At 39.4% G+C, this 14,323-nt stretch overlaps 1 protein-coding gene across 1 annotated transcript; it reads right to left on the bottom strand.

Annotated features, from left to right (window-relative positions):
* Window positions 1-111: 111 nt before the first annotated feature.
* On the bottom strand, window positions 112-13,935 carry LOC148214013 (putative lysosomal acid lipase/cholesteryl ester hydrolase; the record flags this gene model as incomplete). The annotated part of the gene is made up of 8 exons (XM_088128965.1): window positions 13,834-13,935; window positions 11,888-12,018; window positions 10,585-10,752; window positions 9,303-9,412; window positions 5,695-5,831; window positions 3,241-3,387; window positions 1,932-2,003; window positions 112-179 (listed from the first exon to the last, which is right to left on the bottom strand). Coding segments are annotated over exons 1-8 (935 nt in total), but the record flags the coding sequence as incomplete, so codon positions are not given.
* Between the last annotated feature and the right edge of the window lie 388 nt (window positions 13,936-14,323).

Here is a 14,323-nt window from a genome sequence, read left to right as displayed (position 1 = left end):
CCACAATAGCTCAACATTCATCATGTTAGCATTTTACTGTCAATTCCTAGGAAAAAAATAGCAATTTAAAAACATTGTCAAATCCCTATCACTGTCATACTTTTTTCTTACCATGTTGTGTATATGACTATGTTCTTATAACCATAGTCAAAATATTTAAATTCCACAGAACGAATGACCTAAAAGGAAACAAAAACATTATTTACAATTTAAAAATTAGTTTAGAAATCTTAATTTTACTAAACATTAACAGGATAGATGTACAGGTGTATGCACAATTTTTTCATCTGGAATTTTATAGAAAGATTACAAAGTTCTTTGAAAGAGTAAAAACAGTAATCATAGTAAAAAATAGTAAAAAAATATTCACTATTTTTTATTTTATTTTACTAAATCAGCAACACAGAGGACACATTTTAAAATATTAAATATATAATATTCATAAAAGGAACTAACCCAAATGTAATTTGAAATCTTACAATCAAAAAGAAAACTCCTCGGAAGATGAGGAATACCCTAGACTGGTAGTGAATAGTTTCATATGGGTGCTAGATATAGTGAAAGAATGGTTTCAGGAAATGAGTTGCTCCTAGATTTTGGAAATTTATTTTTATTGTAAAAATGAGAAGATGGAGCTATACATTTCTATATGGTCTAGATTTAATAATATTTATTTTTATTTATTTTTAATGGTGACAAAAATGTGGTCAGTGAACAAGAGTTCCTTGATGCTGGTATGGAAATCATGCTAACACATTTGTTTTCTGCAAAAACCATTTGAAAAGAGCTAATAGGAAAACCACTTCCATAATAATGAGGTGGTCATTCTATAATCTTAATTGGATTTCCCAGGAAAGCATTAGAATTGGATTTCCCTTCAGCATCAACCTGAGTGGAGGCTCATTGGTATTAATTTTGTTTTGTTTTTAAGTCAAACATCCAACAGAAGAGAATATACGTAGCTCAGGGTTGAACTGTGGAGTCCTTGGGTTGAACTCTGGAGTCCTCAGTAGCCCAGGAAGAAAAAACAGGAGTCATCTACAATATACAGTGTAAGGACTATAACAGCCACTGTGTAGGACTGACAGGCAGAAAGCTAGCCGAGCGCATCCATGAACACCAACTAGCAGTAAGAAGACATGATCTCCTTAATCTCACAACCCATGAACAGACTTAACCATAGTTTAAGCTGGGAAACCGTCAGCATCTTAGGCCAAGCTAAATCCAAAAACGTGAGGGAATTCCTGGAAGCTTGCTATTCAGACACGTCAGGCATCAACAGGTACATAGAGATAAACACCTCCTTGCCAGCAATCAACACCCAGATAAGCAGAGATTGACACCAGGATTCACACCAGACAAACAATGAAGCAGTAAACAATACCCTAATCAAGGAACTACCAACTCAGACAGACAATCAAGCAGTAAGCAACACCCTAATCAAGGAACTACCAAGGAGAAAACCACACCCCCACCATCACTGACAGGGCAAGCTACTGAATATAAACAGAGAGCAAACCCCACTCCCTTCTAGCACTGAAGATGTTACCTAGCTGGGTAATGAAACATCTGCAAGAAACAGCTAAGATCAGAGAGTCCCAGGGACTCCACCAATATCAAACAATTTGATATTTGATATTATGTTTAGGAGCTGCAAGGAGCTGGACTCTTAGATAGCCATTTTCCTGGGCCAAAAAAACCCCACAGTGTGGTAAGGGGGACTCTATACTGCAAGACATTTAAAAAAAAAAAAATTCAGACAGGTCAAAAATAATGTTAAAACTGTATGACCAACAAACAAACAAATAAACAACCCCCCCTGGTTATCATGTCTTTTTCACTCATATGAACCATTTAGTTAAACATAAAACATTAACATCTCAATCTCGATTTGCTGAGAAAATAGCTAACAAACTAAAATCACACTCTACCTGGCTCCAGTGATCCAAGGTTTTTGTAGATGTATAATCAGGAAAGATTGCAGTATATACATCCGCCCGACTCTGAAAAACAAAAGGAATTTACATTTTTAGAATGAGGGAATATATGAAAGGATTGTTTATTGTTACATTGTAAAAAACAAACAAGTGGAGAAAACCTGCCCCCCCCCACACTTCCCCATACCTCAATTTCAAGAAATAAGTTCCACACGACCACAGAAAATAGGAAAACACTATTGGAGTAATATGTGAGTTAGTGATTTCCTTTAAAAATGCCTTAATTACATTAAAATTATTATACTCATGGGAGATTGTAGATCAGGTGCAGGGAAACTTTCTGCATCCAGGAGTCAGCAGACTTCCTTCTTTTTATTTTTTGGGAAGGTTGGAGAGGGTTTGCATACTTGGTGCATTAAGCCTATGTAAGTGGTTATCCATTTTAAAAGTAGAGGATCAACCAAAAACAAAAATAACATCCTATAATTGATCGGTCTTACAATATCATGAAATGTTGTCTGTAGAAGAACATGTGTGGTATAATTATTTAGGTTTTGGACCAGACAAAGAGAGACTCTGCTCAAGTTGCTCTCAGCTGACAGATAAATTTGGGTTAATGATGACGTCTCCCTTCCATCTCACAGTACTGCAGGCAGGGCCATTAGCAGTGGGGGGCCAGGGGGGCCAAGATGGAGAGGTGACTGTATCTGTACTGGTGTGGTAAGTACATGTTTTAAGTATACTTACAAAGGGTAGGACTTTGATTGCAGTATATGGAATAGAAGTTGCAATGGCTGATAGTCGAAAAGCTATAGCATTTCTGAATCCATTCAGCGCCATTTATATTTGATGTAGTGATCCAGATCAGGTCCTTGGCCTTGAATGGTTGGTTTGAACAACTCTTCATACAATTGAATCTCTGAATCTACCCTTGGCATAGCCCCATTAATTTTCCTTTATCCCAAGAGAATATTCAATGAAGTCTCCCACTTCTACATGTAAACAGGTTGGTAACTTTCAGACACTGAACCCAATGCAATATATTTTACTACTGTTGAAGGAGGCAACTGATTTTGCTCCTTTGCTGCCTATTACTTCATTGCCCCCTTAACCAACACCATCATTTTTGGTCTATGACATCAACATAGTCCACACATCTGAAAGCCATCAAGGTTGAGAAACACTGCTGTTAAGCTATAGTTCTAATCTTCCTGTGGACTGTGGTTTCCTGATCTGGTCTACCTTGTATGGGTGACATGTACCTCCTTTGTAGAAAGTATAAATAAAAATAGAGCTTACTTACTACATTTATGTTTTTCTTATTCCATCCTCCTACAAGGAAAAGATTTTGGAGGCAAAGCTGGTCAATCGCTGGATAGCTGCATGCATAGGTCAGGGCGGTCTTTTGTCTCTGACTCACAAAGGAAAGTTCTTTAGTGCCCCATATTAACTGTAAAATAAAAATGGTCCATGAATATCGATAAATCACACTTACATAATTGTGCCTAACATGATCAGAAGGAAACCCTGCAACTCCAAGCACGTTCTTCCTTTTCCAACACATACTACTTTACCTTCCCCGTATTAAAGTTAACATTGGAAGTTCTTCTCCAGATTCCCCCACCTGATCATTTTTCACACATCTCTACAAATTCACACTGTAGAATTCACAAATTTACACATTTCAGTCAGTAGAATTTGGCACTTCAGTGCAAACAATTTGGGAATGACTACTTCTAAACATGGACTGCTAGGAGGTCAAACCAGTCAATCTTAAAGGAATTGGACTGCTAGGAGGTCAAACCAGTCAATCTTAAAGGAAATTAACCCTGATTGTTCATTGGAAGGACTGATAATGAAGCTCAAGCTCAGATACTTTGGTCACCTAATGCGAAGAGAGATCTCTTTGGAGAAGACCCTGATGCTGGGAAAGATTGAAGGCAAAAGGAGAAGAGGACGGCAGAGGATGAGATGGTTAGATAGCATCACTGAAGCAATGAGCATGAAACTGAGCAAACTCAGGGAGGCAGTGAAGGACAGGAAGGCCTGGCGCAATATGGTTCATGGGGTCACGAAGAGTCGGACACGACTTAACGACTAAACAACAACAACAACTTCTAAACAGGAAGAAAGAAATTATGTTATTTTTGCTGTTTTTAATTCTGGTTGATTTTTACTGTTTTTAGTCTGTTTTAATAGCAAGCTTCCTGGGGTCACGTACAGGTAGTTCTCACTTAATTATCCTAATTGGGACCAGCAACTCTGCCACTAAGCAAAGCAGTCCCTAAGTGGGAAATCATGTGACTGAGACTGTGCTTTCTGGCTGGAAAGAGACAAGAGCACTCAGTTTCAGACCGTTGGCTTTTGTTTGCTTCCTAACCACTCTCCCGCCCTTTGGAAAGCTCGAGTGACTGCTTACGGTCTTGTACACATTGAAAGCAAAGTGACTGCATCAGCAGATCGGGGCTGGGAGCCCCGGGTGTGCTATGCCAACAGCTTATAGTACTCTCTTGAAATCCCTTCTCCAATCTCTCTGCTCTGCAAGGAGCTCTTTGCAGGGGGAGAAAAAAAAGCAGTCAAATTCTGTAGGCAATCACTTCTTTGCCTGACCCTTCCCCCCTCCCCACAAAGCAGAGAGATTCTGCAAGATTGAAGATTCTGTCAATGTAGCCTTACAATAAAGTAGAATTAGGTCATCTGGCTGTGATTCCTATCTGGTTTGCCCCACAAAGCTGACATTAATCTTGCATGTCTGAAAGTACAATCCTCCCCTTCCCCTATCCCCTTTACAACCCAAGAAATTAAGGAGTGTCTCTTCTGAGCCTCTTGCCTTCCCATTATTCAGTTGTGGGCTATGCTGTCTCTTATCTGATGGTTCCCTTGGCAATGTCTCTTTGCCCAGTCTTCCAAGGTCTTTCCCACATACCATTACAATCAAGAGACCAATGCAATTTTTAAAAAACCCCTTGCAAAATACAATGCCTTTGTCTTTTCATGATTGATCTGTAAAGAATGTTCTTTGCAAAAATGGGCCAGAGGTCCCATGGCCCTTTTGAGGCCTGTCAGCATTTCTGATAATAGAACTGAACTGTCTGCAAAAACATACAGGTACAGGTTTACAGATAGTAGATACAGGTCTACTATCCAGTTTTGGGGGATGAAAATGTCCTTTGTTAAGGGTACCTAACTCCAAAAGTTTCCAGTAAATATGTCTGTCATATATCTTACTGATTATTCTCAGAAAAAAAAATATTGTCATCTGTGATGCTGAAGGTGTACAGAACTTGTGGGCAACCTGTTTTCCAGTTGACAAGAACTCTTCCATCACATGCTTCCCAAATATTTAGTAAGTTTTATTACTGTTAATAATCAGTATTGTTTAATAAGAATAAGCCTGACATAGAGCATGACATACAGGTACTGTAGTCCCCGGGTTAAGAACACCTGGTTTAAGGACAACCCGTAGTTAAGAACGGAGCCTGTTGTAGCAAAATTTGAATTAAATACACAATGATTTGAATTCAACACATAATGGTTTGAGTTCATTGCACAATACTACTTATATAGGATTATACAAGAATGCTGTTCCGGCTTATATAACAATTTGACTGAAAGGCTGGCCTTGGGAATGGAACTCATTCTTAAACTGGGGACTACGTGTACAGGGTGTGGAGGGTTAAAATCATGCACTGTTAGACACCTAGGCTAGTCATGGAGATGGAGAGCATGCAAGTAGAACAAATGAATAAATACCTACTCTTCTGAGTCCCTTAGGAATTCTTGCAATTACACCAAACATCCCCCTAATACCTTCCAGGTTGTAGGCAGGTGAGAAACCTATAAAGAGCTTTACTCTGAAGGAGAGGTAGGGCAGGATCAAAAAAGCAATGAAACCTGCAAAAAGGGAAGGAAGGAAGGAAGGAAGGAAGGAAGGAAGGAAGGAAGGAAGGAAGGAAGGAAGGAAGGAAGGAAGGAAGGAAGGAGTTAAAACTGTAGGATTGCATGATTGCTATAACTTTAACTTCTGCTTACTTTTAGTGCTGGCCTGAATCTTATCCCTCCTTCTGAGAAATTCTCCCCCATCCCGCCCATATGAAATCTTAAGGAATTTCTCCTTTTCTCTCTCCTTCACTCCCCCTTTTAATTTAATGCCTCTACCTGACATACTTGATAAGGGGGAGAAACAGAAGAAAATGAATTTTCAATCTGCTGAATGAAGTACTCTTGAATATGCTCTTTTTTCCTCAGAAAGGCCTCACCAATTGATTCCACCAATTCTACATCCATAGAGAGCATCTGTTCTCCCCATCTTCCAAGGTCATTCTCACATCACAACCAGCTTCAGACAAGCAGAGTCAAAGGAGAAGCCAGCAGTGAAATCGCAAGTTGTGGTCATCTGATGTCTCACTTAATGTCCATGGAAATACATTTCATTACTGCAGGGAAAAGTTACATAGTAAATCCATCGCAGTCACATGATGTCCTGCTTAAAGACTGCATTGTTTAGAAATTGAGTTGCTGGTCCCAGTTGTGGTTGTTAAGTGAGGACTATCTGTACTAAATATCTCAGCAAACAGAGGCAATTGTTGGCTGCCCTTATACGCCTTAGTGCAGCATTTGACAAAATTAGCAGAGAAAGAGTATGGAGGAAATTGATGGACGTGAATGTGTAAATATCCAATAATATAAATACCTGCTTAAGGGTCCAGTTTGGGGTCAACAGAACCATGACAAGTAGGATCAATACTTACAAAGGAGTAAGACGGGGTTCATACTTACAAGCCTGATGTTTAATCAATACCTAAATGACTTACCAGGACCAAAAAAGGATCCTGAAGCACATCTGCTTAAGGAACTCAATACGCATTGCAACACTTTGCTTATGATATGATTTGATTAACATATTGCAAGTTGGGTTGCACAGGTTGTTAAGGAGGCTTGGCTCCTACTGTCATGATAATGATCTCATTATTAATAAATGGAACTCAAAAGTTGTGGAATTTGGAAAAAGACATAACAGTCACAGATGGCTATTACAGGGAGAGCTTATAGAGCAAGTTAACACATTTCCTTATTCAGGAATAGTCTTCTCCGAGACTTGGTCTTGGAATCCTCATCATCAAAGGAGCTCATTCAGAGTGAGGACACATATGAATTCATTGTTAAAATGAGTAACTTACTGTTTTTCAGGTTCCTTAGCCCTAATTATCAAGGTATATGCAGCCAAAGTTAACACTATTCTCTTACATGGAGCTGAATTTTGGGGCTGAAAAGAAGTGCCATTACTAGAGCAAACAATCACAGCTGCTGATGAGAATTTTGGGTGTGGATAATAGGACCTCAGCTGCTGCAGTTAGAGCTGAGCTGGGAATTTATACACTTTGTTCCTTGTCAATAATTATGGCATATAATTACTGGTAGAGAATTAACTCTGGAAACTGAGAGACTCCCCAAATTGTGTTTGATAGAACAGACTAAATCTCAATAAGAGACCTCTTCAACTGTACAACGAACAAATTATATTGGGGGTGTGGCCTCTCAGTTTCTTGTCCAAGTGTTCCTGGACACATTAAAAAGATGGCCTCATTAAGAATTTTGGATATAGAAGCTGAAAGAGATATAGCTGCACTCAGTACAGCCCGCATATTGAAATGGAAGCTATAAGTGCACCTTTCAAATTGGAAAAGATTTAAATGGAGAAATGCCCAAGCATCTCAGGAGGGTATTTACCTGAGTGTGATTTGAGCAGCTAGATACAATAGTTAAACATCGAAGGTTTAGCCAAGTTCCTTGCCATGAATGTACATGTATTTGTCATACTCCAGAGACAGAGGACATAGAACATATATTATTTGACTGCCAGTTGTACATAAAAGGTATTGTCGCAGGGTAGAAACTTCCCAAGTTGTTGTTGTTATTATTACAGCATATGAGATCAGTGGATTTCAGGGAAACAGATTACTCAGGATGAATAGTGAAAGCTTGGAATGCCTCTGGAATCCAATCATACCTACCTGGTAAAGAACCTGGTGAGAAAAAGAGCCAGACTGCAGCACTCAGAGAAGCTGCCAATGCAAGAGCAGTGGCAGGCGGTGGTGACTGAAGTTGCCTAATTGCTCTGTCGGCTGGGTGACTGCTTGATAGCTAATCTAGCATCTAATCTAGGCATCAGATTGGTTCTGATGAAGATCCACTTGATTCTTATCTGACAATACAGTGTTGGTGACATGTTCAGTTGTCAATGGTGTTTCAAGGGGGTCAGTCACTATGGTCTGGCTTTAAGGATTCAGAGCAAGTTTCTTCCCTAGTAGGAGTAATGATCTGTGAGAATTAATGTCAGAAACTTCTCCAGTAGTTGTCAAGACTGGAAACAGTTAATTCTAAGAAGAAGTCTCTCAGCTCACAACTCAGCAAGATTTATTAGAAGTAGATTATACTAGTATGCAAGAATTCTGATAGGTATTCACCTTTCAAATAAGAAGTCTAAATATAATTAAATTATGGGGGCAATGTTATGACACTCCCTTCCTTTGGATACAAGGGAGAACATTCTTATTGATTTTGGGAAGGACACCACTTGCTGCCAGAAATTATTTCCAACCTTACCACCACTGTCTGAACCAGCTCCTAGACCTGAGAGATGTAGAGGAGAAGAGTTAAAAACAGTGGTGATCCAGGATGGAGAATGGTAGAAAAGCAAAGGCCATAAGAAGTTTTAGGACTGGAAAAAGATATGTGGAGAAAAAGAGGCAAAGGGACCAGGTAAATGCTCTGGAAAGGTCCCCCCTTAGAGCCCTCTCTGATGGTGAAAGACTTGCTAGCGAGCTTGTAATACTGCAAATTGCAAATCCCCAAAGGAGATATTCTTACTTAGTATCTGATGGGAGGTAGCTCTTCAAACTGAAAACTGGCCGCTGTGTTGAACTTGCTGCAATTGGCTTCAGCAAATATATAGAAAGTGAAGTAGCCATTTGAAGCTGATTGTCCTCAGCAGAAGCAAAGGGACCACCTCAGCAAAGTGTTTTGTTGCATTCAGGCAAAATGGTACATCTCCATGAAATCAAGCCCCACTTTGTATTGGCTGAAATGGCATTTATAAATCACTGACCGACATCCTCATAGAGGATATCTGTTAATGGCTCTTAACCTTGACAGATGTTGTAGACATCTATCATAGATCTCTACAACAGAGATGTAGAATGCTGGGTGTAAGATGATGTGGACAAAAACATGCAAAAGTACATACTGTAGTCATTTTCTTGCATTTGCTCATCCCAGTTGGAAAAGGAGTGCTGGATCCTTGGTTGGTAGAGAGAGAAAACAGTTTTCTTATAAAGTTATGCCGAGACTACATTCTTCACTTACCTAATGATGCTCCTTGGGATTGGCCAATAACATATAAACAGTCTTGTTCTGTTTTGTGTAGGATGAAATTTATTGTTGCTGGTATATCATAAATTGCCATTTCATGAAAACTGTAACACAAAAATACATGCCTATGTTATTATCTCTGGACATTAGCGTCGAAGCACTTGATCAAGGACCACTGATCAAGGCCTCAGCAGTACTTCAAACCCGACTACCACATAGGGGCTGTACTTTTCCCCATTTAAAAAATAATAACTCAAAGTAGATTTGCTGAGAAAAATGTCTGCCTAGTATTGTGACGGTGATGGTGATTTACAGTGAGGCATTTTAGAAATAGGAAATTGCAACAGGAATTTATAGCTGAACCCCGGTTGCAGGGATAGTATGGCTTTGAATTATTCACAGAAGGGAACTTGTAAGCTTCCTGGTGTAATGTAATAAGGTGAACAGAAGAGCAAAGCACAGCTAGGGTGATCACATTTCTAGCTTTCCTTTTGGCCCACAAGCTGAAGCTTTTTTTGTGAGAAGCTGTCACTTACAGTTCAATGATCCACAACATGGGAATCAGCACACCTACCTGACTCCTTGTTTAAAATGAATGTTGCTTCTGCTCATCCCTGTTTTCTAAGTCACCATTCCATGTTGTTCAGGGACACCTTATTTGACTTTAATTCTACTTCTTGTTACGTAGCATATGACTGATTGCAGGAGGAATATTAGAAGATTATTTTATTCGTGTGGTAATGTCATAACATGGCCATGTACACAAAATATGTGAAATAAATTTTTTCTGTATCCTATATGACTTGATTATCAAAGGACCCTAGTCTAACCTTAATTTCATATTCAAAAGCTTCAGTAACCCATGATAAATGATAATCTCTTAAACAGATTGAAATTGGCATATCTTTTTTCTCCCTACATTCTGTATTCAAAATTCATATTTTTTGCCAAGAAAACCCAAAGATTTTTAATGAAGAAAACTAGAATGGAAATATTTTGTTTAAAAAAAAAAAATTTACAACAGAGAACGTGATGCCTCACCAATTAATATATTTCAATATTGTTATTGCAATTGGTAACCTATTTTCTATTTTTATGTATTTCTATTTTGTGACATTGGTTTTTTAATAAATGTTTATTGTATCCATTTCAAAATTGTTTTATAAAATATGGAAATATTTATTCTTAAATTACATATACCCTTAAAACACTCTTTCCTAACAAATTGGTAAACTTTGACCAAGCATATTCACTATAAACTCTCCTTGGAATTTACCTGAATTCCCAGAATTCTTGCTGGTCAATCGAAAACTCTTGGTGTCTTCTAGACCAAGTGGTTCCTCTGATATTTATTATCCAGACATCATAGCCAGCATCTGCCAGAAAAAAACCCAGGCTGTTGCTAGGAAGATTTGCAATCCAACATCTCCCTGGCGCCACTTCACTAATCTGGAGCGGATGCGTTGTGTTAAGCCAGAGGGCCGTGGGCGCTTTGGACAAAGGAGAGATCAGCGAATTGAGGAAGAGATCAGCGCGCGAGGGGGAGCTCCCAGCTGTGCGCGCGACAGAAGCCCCAACGAAGGCAACGACCATGCCATGGGCAACAACAATCAAAGAAACAAGAGAACTGGGCTGAACCTGCCATTCCAGTAGAAGGGGGGGACGACAGGGGGCAATCTGCAATCTAATTTGTAATATGTAACCTAGCAACGGGGCCTGCGGGGGGATTGAGACAACTATAAAGGAGTAATGTAAATGTACCAAGCCAGTCCTGGCTTTGCTTGTGACTGCTACGTTACGCATGAGTAAACCTCTTTTGTGAACCACACGTGTCACGGGAGTTTCTCTGTCGAACGGGGCAAACCTTACATTAGGAAGTTACCATGATTGATTGTATTAAATGCCACCAAGGAGTCTAAGGACCAGGAGTGATACACCACTCCCATCCCATTCATTAGAATGATCAATGCTGTTTCTGTCCCATGAGCAAGATTGAAAGTAATGAAGATAATTCACTTCCCCTAGGATCCTCTGTAACAGCCTCCCTATCACTCTCTTAACAACTTTTCCTACACTTGGAGACTAGGCTAAGGTTGGAGACTAAGTGAAAGTTATCAAGTACAGCTGGATTAAGGAATGGCCCCTTTAAAAGAGAGATCGCCAAGCTTTTTTCAAGGCAAGGGGCAGAACTCTCTCCCTCAGATAGGCATTAATTACCTCCTGAATGCAGCCACACAGGAACCTGCAGGAGCCAGAAGGGCCTACCAACCCAAGGCAGAGCTCACATTACAGAGAAACTTATCACTTCTTCGGCTGAACAAGTTCAAGGGCATCCCGGACTGAACCACCCATCTTAATATACCACTAATAGCCACACAATTATTTGTAGAAAGGTAATATATTATATAAGCCAAGCATCTATGGCTTAAAAAACAAATCCTGCAGAAGGTCTTTTCCAGTCAAAACTGAAAAGGGGAACACATTTATACTTCCCTCCCCATAAGGCACAGTGAGATTTACATGATCACTTGAAAGACTATATGTATAGTATGTAAGCTATCCAAGGGTGAAAATGTTACACTACAGACCTACCTGCATTCCCCGGAGAGTGTTTTCCATAAGGAATTCTGTTTAGCTGAAGGTAATAGCCATCATCAGTCAGAGCTTCATACTCTTCACTGGGATATCCCCAATATTCGATGATTTCAGCCTGCAAATGAAATAATAAACTCTTGCTCAACATCTAAGGTGTATACCTATGGGATATGTCATCTGTTCAGTCAGTTGAATAGATTTCTAGTTCATATACCTTTGTGGCTTCATCTTCACATTTAGTGAGATAGCAGTGCTGGAAAAACTAATCAGGAAGGAACATGCAGAAATTATAAATACAGAACAGTTGAAAGCTATGCCTGCTCTGCATGTTTGATCCTCCACAAACAGGCTGATTAGATTGTCTCTCTCAGCACAGATGACTGGCATTTGGTGGGTGTAGTAGCTGATCTGTTGATAATTTGCTGATGTTTAAGGCACACTACCAAAATTTGTGTGATAAGTCACTGCTTAGGAATGAGTCATCCTGACAAACACCTCAGGGTGCAATGGGAGCTCTGCTCACTTGTATTATTCCTAGAATAGCTCTTCTTCTTGTAATTACATGTTGTCATCCCCATTGAGTAGTGAAGCTGAACATGTTCTGGCTCTTTTGTGTTATGATGAAATAACGTCATTGTGAATGGTAGAGCTTCAGGACAAATGAGTTTCTACCTTAGAGGTTCTTCCCACTCCCAGTGAAAGTTAAGATGTCTTGACCCCAGGCTCTCCTTTGGCTTTCCCAGCAGAAGATCAGGTGGTAGCTTTGCTCCAACTGACTGCTACAGGTATTTAGAAATTGCCCATCAAATGACCACAACATGAAGCAACAACATGGATAAAGGCATGATGCTGTTTGGATGCCCACTTTTCTGTTCTTCACATGATGTTCTTGGCATGCCTAAGTCAGGCAATCACCAAACAGTTTAAAACTGGGAATCTTGGAGCTAAAACAGTGTGGGTTGGAAGCGATAGCCTCCCAATAAGTCTCTAACTGATGCCTGGAAGCTATGAGGATTTGGACAGGGTGAAACCAACTTAGAATATCCACCAAATGGCAAATGGGAAACCACCAGGATTGGATGGATTCTCTGTAGAGTGGTATAAAACATTTACAGACCTTCTAGTCCCAAAACGTTGTCAATTGTATAGTGAGATATTTGATTAGGGAATTTTATCTGTGGCATTCAATCAGTCTTATATTACAGTTGTACCAAAACAGGTAAAAATCACACTCAGTGTGCTAATCATCATCCAAACTCATTGATTATTGTTGATACAATGATCTTAACAGCAGTGTTACCAAATAGATTACAGCAAGTCATTTTTAAGAATGATCAAGCAGGGTGGGGGGTTTTGTTTTTCTCCTCTGGTAGTTCTTTGATTGGCATATGTTTGCTGCATGATTGTGTGCCTGGTGGTGACCTTTGCTTATCTGGGTGATGACTGCTGGTGATTAACTGTTAATTAACAGATGCATAGAGATTAACAGCATCTACATACTATTCAAAAGAGACAAAAGACCAGAAGATCGCCTCACCAGCAATCAATCACCAGCAGTCATCACCAGCGATCATCACCCAGATAAGCAAAGGTCACCACCAGGCACACAATCAAGCAGCAAACATATGCCAATCAAAGAACTACCAGAGGAGAAAAACAAAAAACCCACCCTTACCAGCACTGGCAAGGCAGGCCAGAGCACATAAATAGAGAGGAAACCCCAGCCCATTTTAGCACTGAAGATGTTACCTAGCCGGGTAATGAAACATTTGCAAGAAAAGAACCAAGCTCAAAGAACCCCAAGGACTCCACAGTTCGACCCTGAGCTACACATATTCGCCTCTAGAGAGGGTCTAGTACATATATTGTTGTGGGAGGAGGAGGAGAAGGAGGAGGAATCCAACCTAATTGTTTCATGTAAACAACTTACGATTGTCATGAATCCTTCAGGATTCAAATGTCTTCTGCTGAAAGATTCTTCTGAATTTGTAGTCTGCTGGATTAAGGATGCCATTACCAGAAACAGCCACATCCCACCTGTGTGTAAAATAGCTATGTTTTAAAGTTATAATTTTAATGACTGAATATCTTCAGGAATCTTTTTAGAGAAGCATTAGAATACATTCCCCAAAAGCCTGGCTGTATTATCTAAACAGCTAGAACCATTTGGCCACATTTGCTAGTTGGTATTTCCTAGATTTATGCTTTCCAGATGAATTGGTCTACAATTCTCACTAAGAGTAACAATAATAAAAAAGCAATGTATTCTTTGTTTAAAAAAATAATTTACAGTACAAACATAATTTAAAGGTATTTAAGAAAATGTTATTAAAATAAATGGAAAAGAAGTCAAAGAGAAGACCTTGGTTTTGATAACAAGTCTCCTACGTTTGATATTCTTTAAACTCTTCAGTATATCA

This window comes from Python bivittatus, unplaced genomic scaffold (assembly GCF_059951505.1).
Source record: "Python bivittatus isolate LINGU-HERP-01145 unplaced genomic scaffold, Pbiv_v1 ctg000780_np1212, whole genome shotgun sequence".
Lineage (NCBI taxonomy): Eukaryota > Metazoa > Chordata > Lepidosauria > Squamata > Pythonidae > Python > Python bivittatus.
The sequence above is the reverse complement of the archived record's forward strand: the minus strand, read 5'-3'. Positions and strand labels throughout refer to the sequence as shown.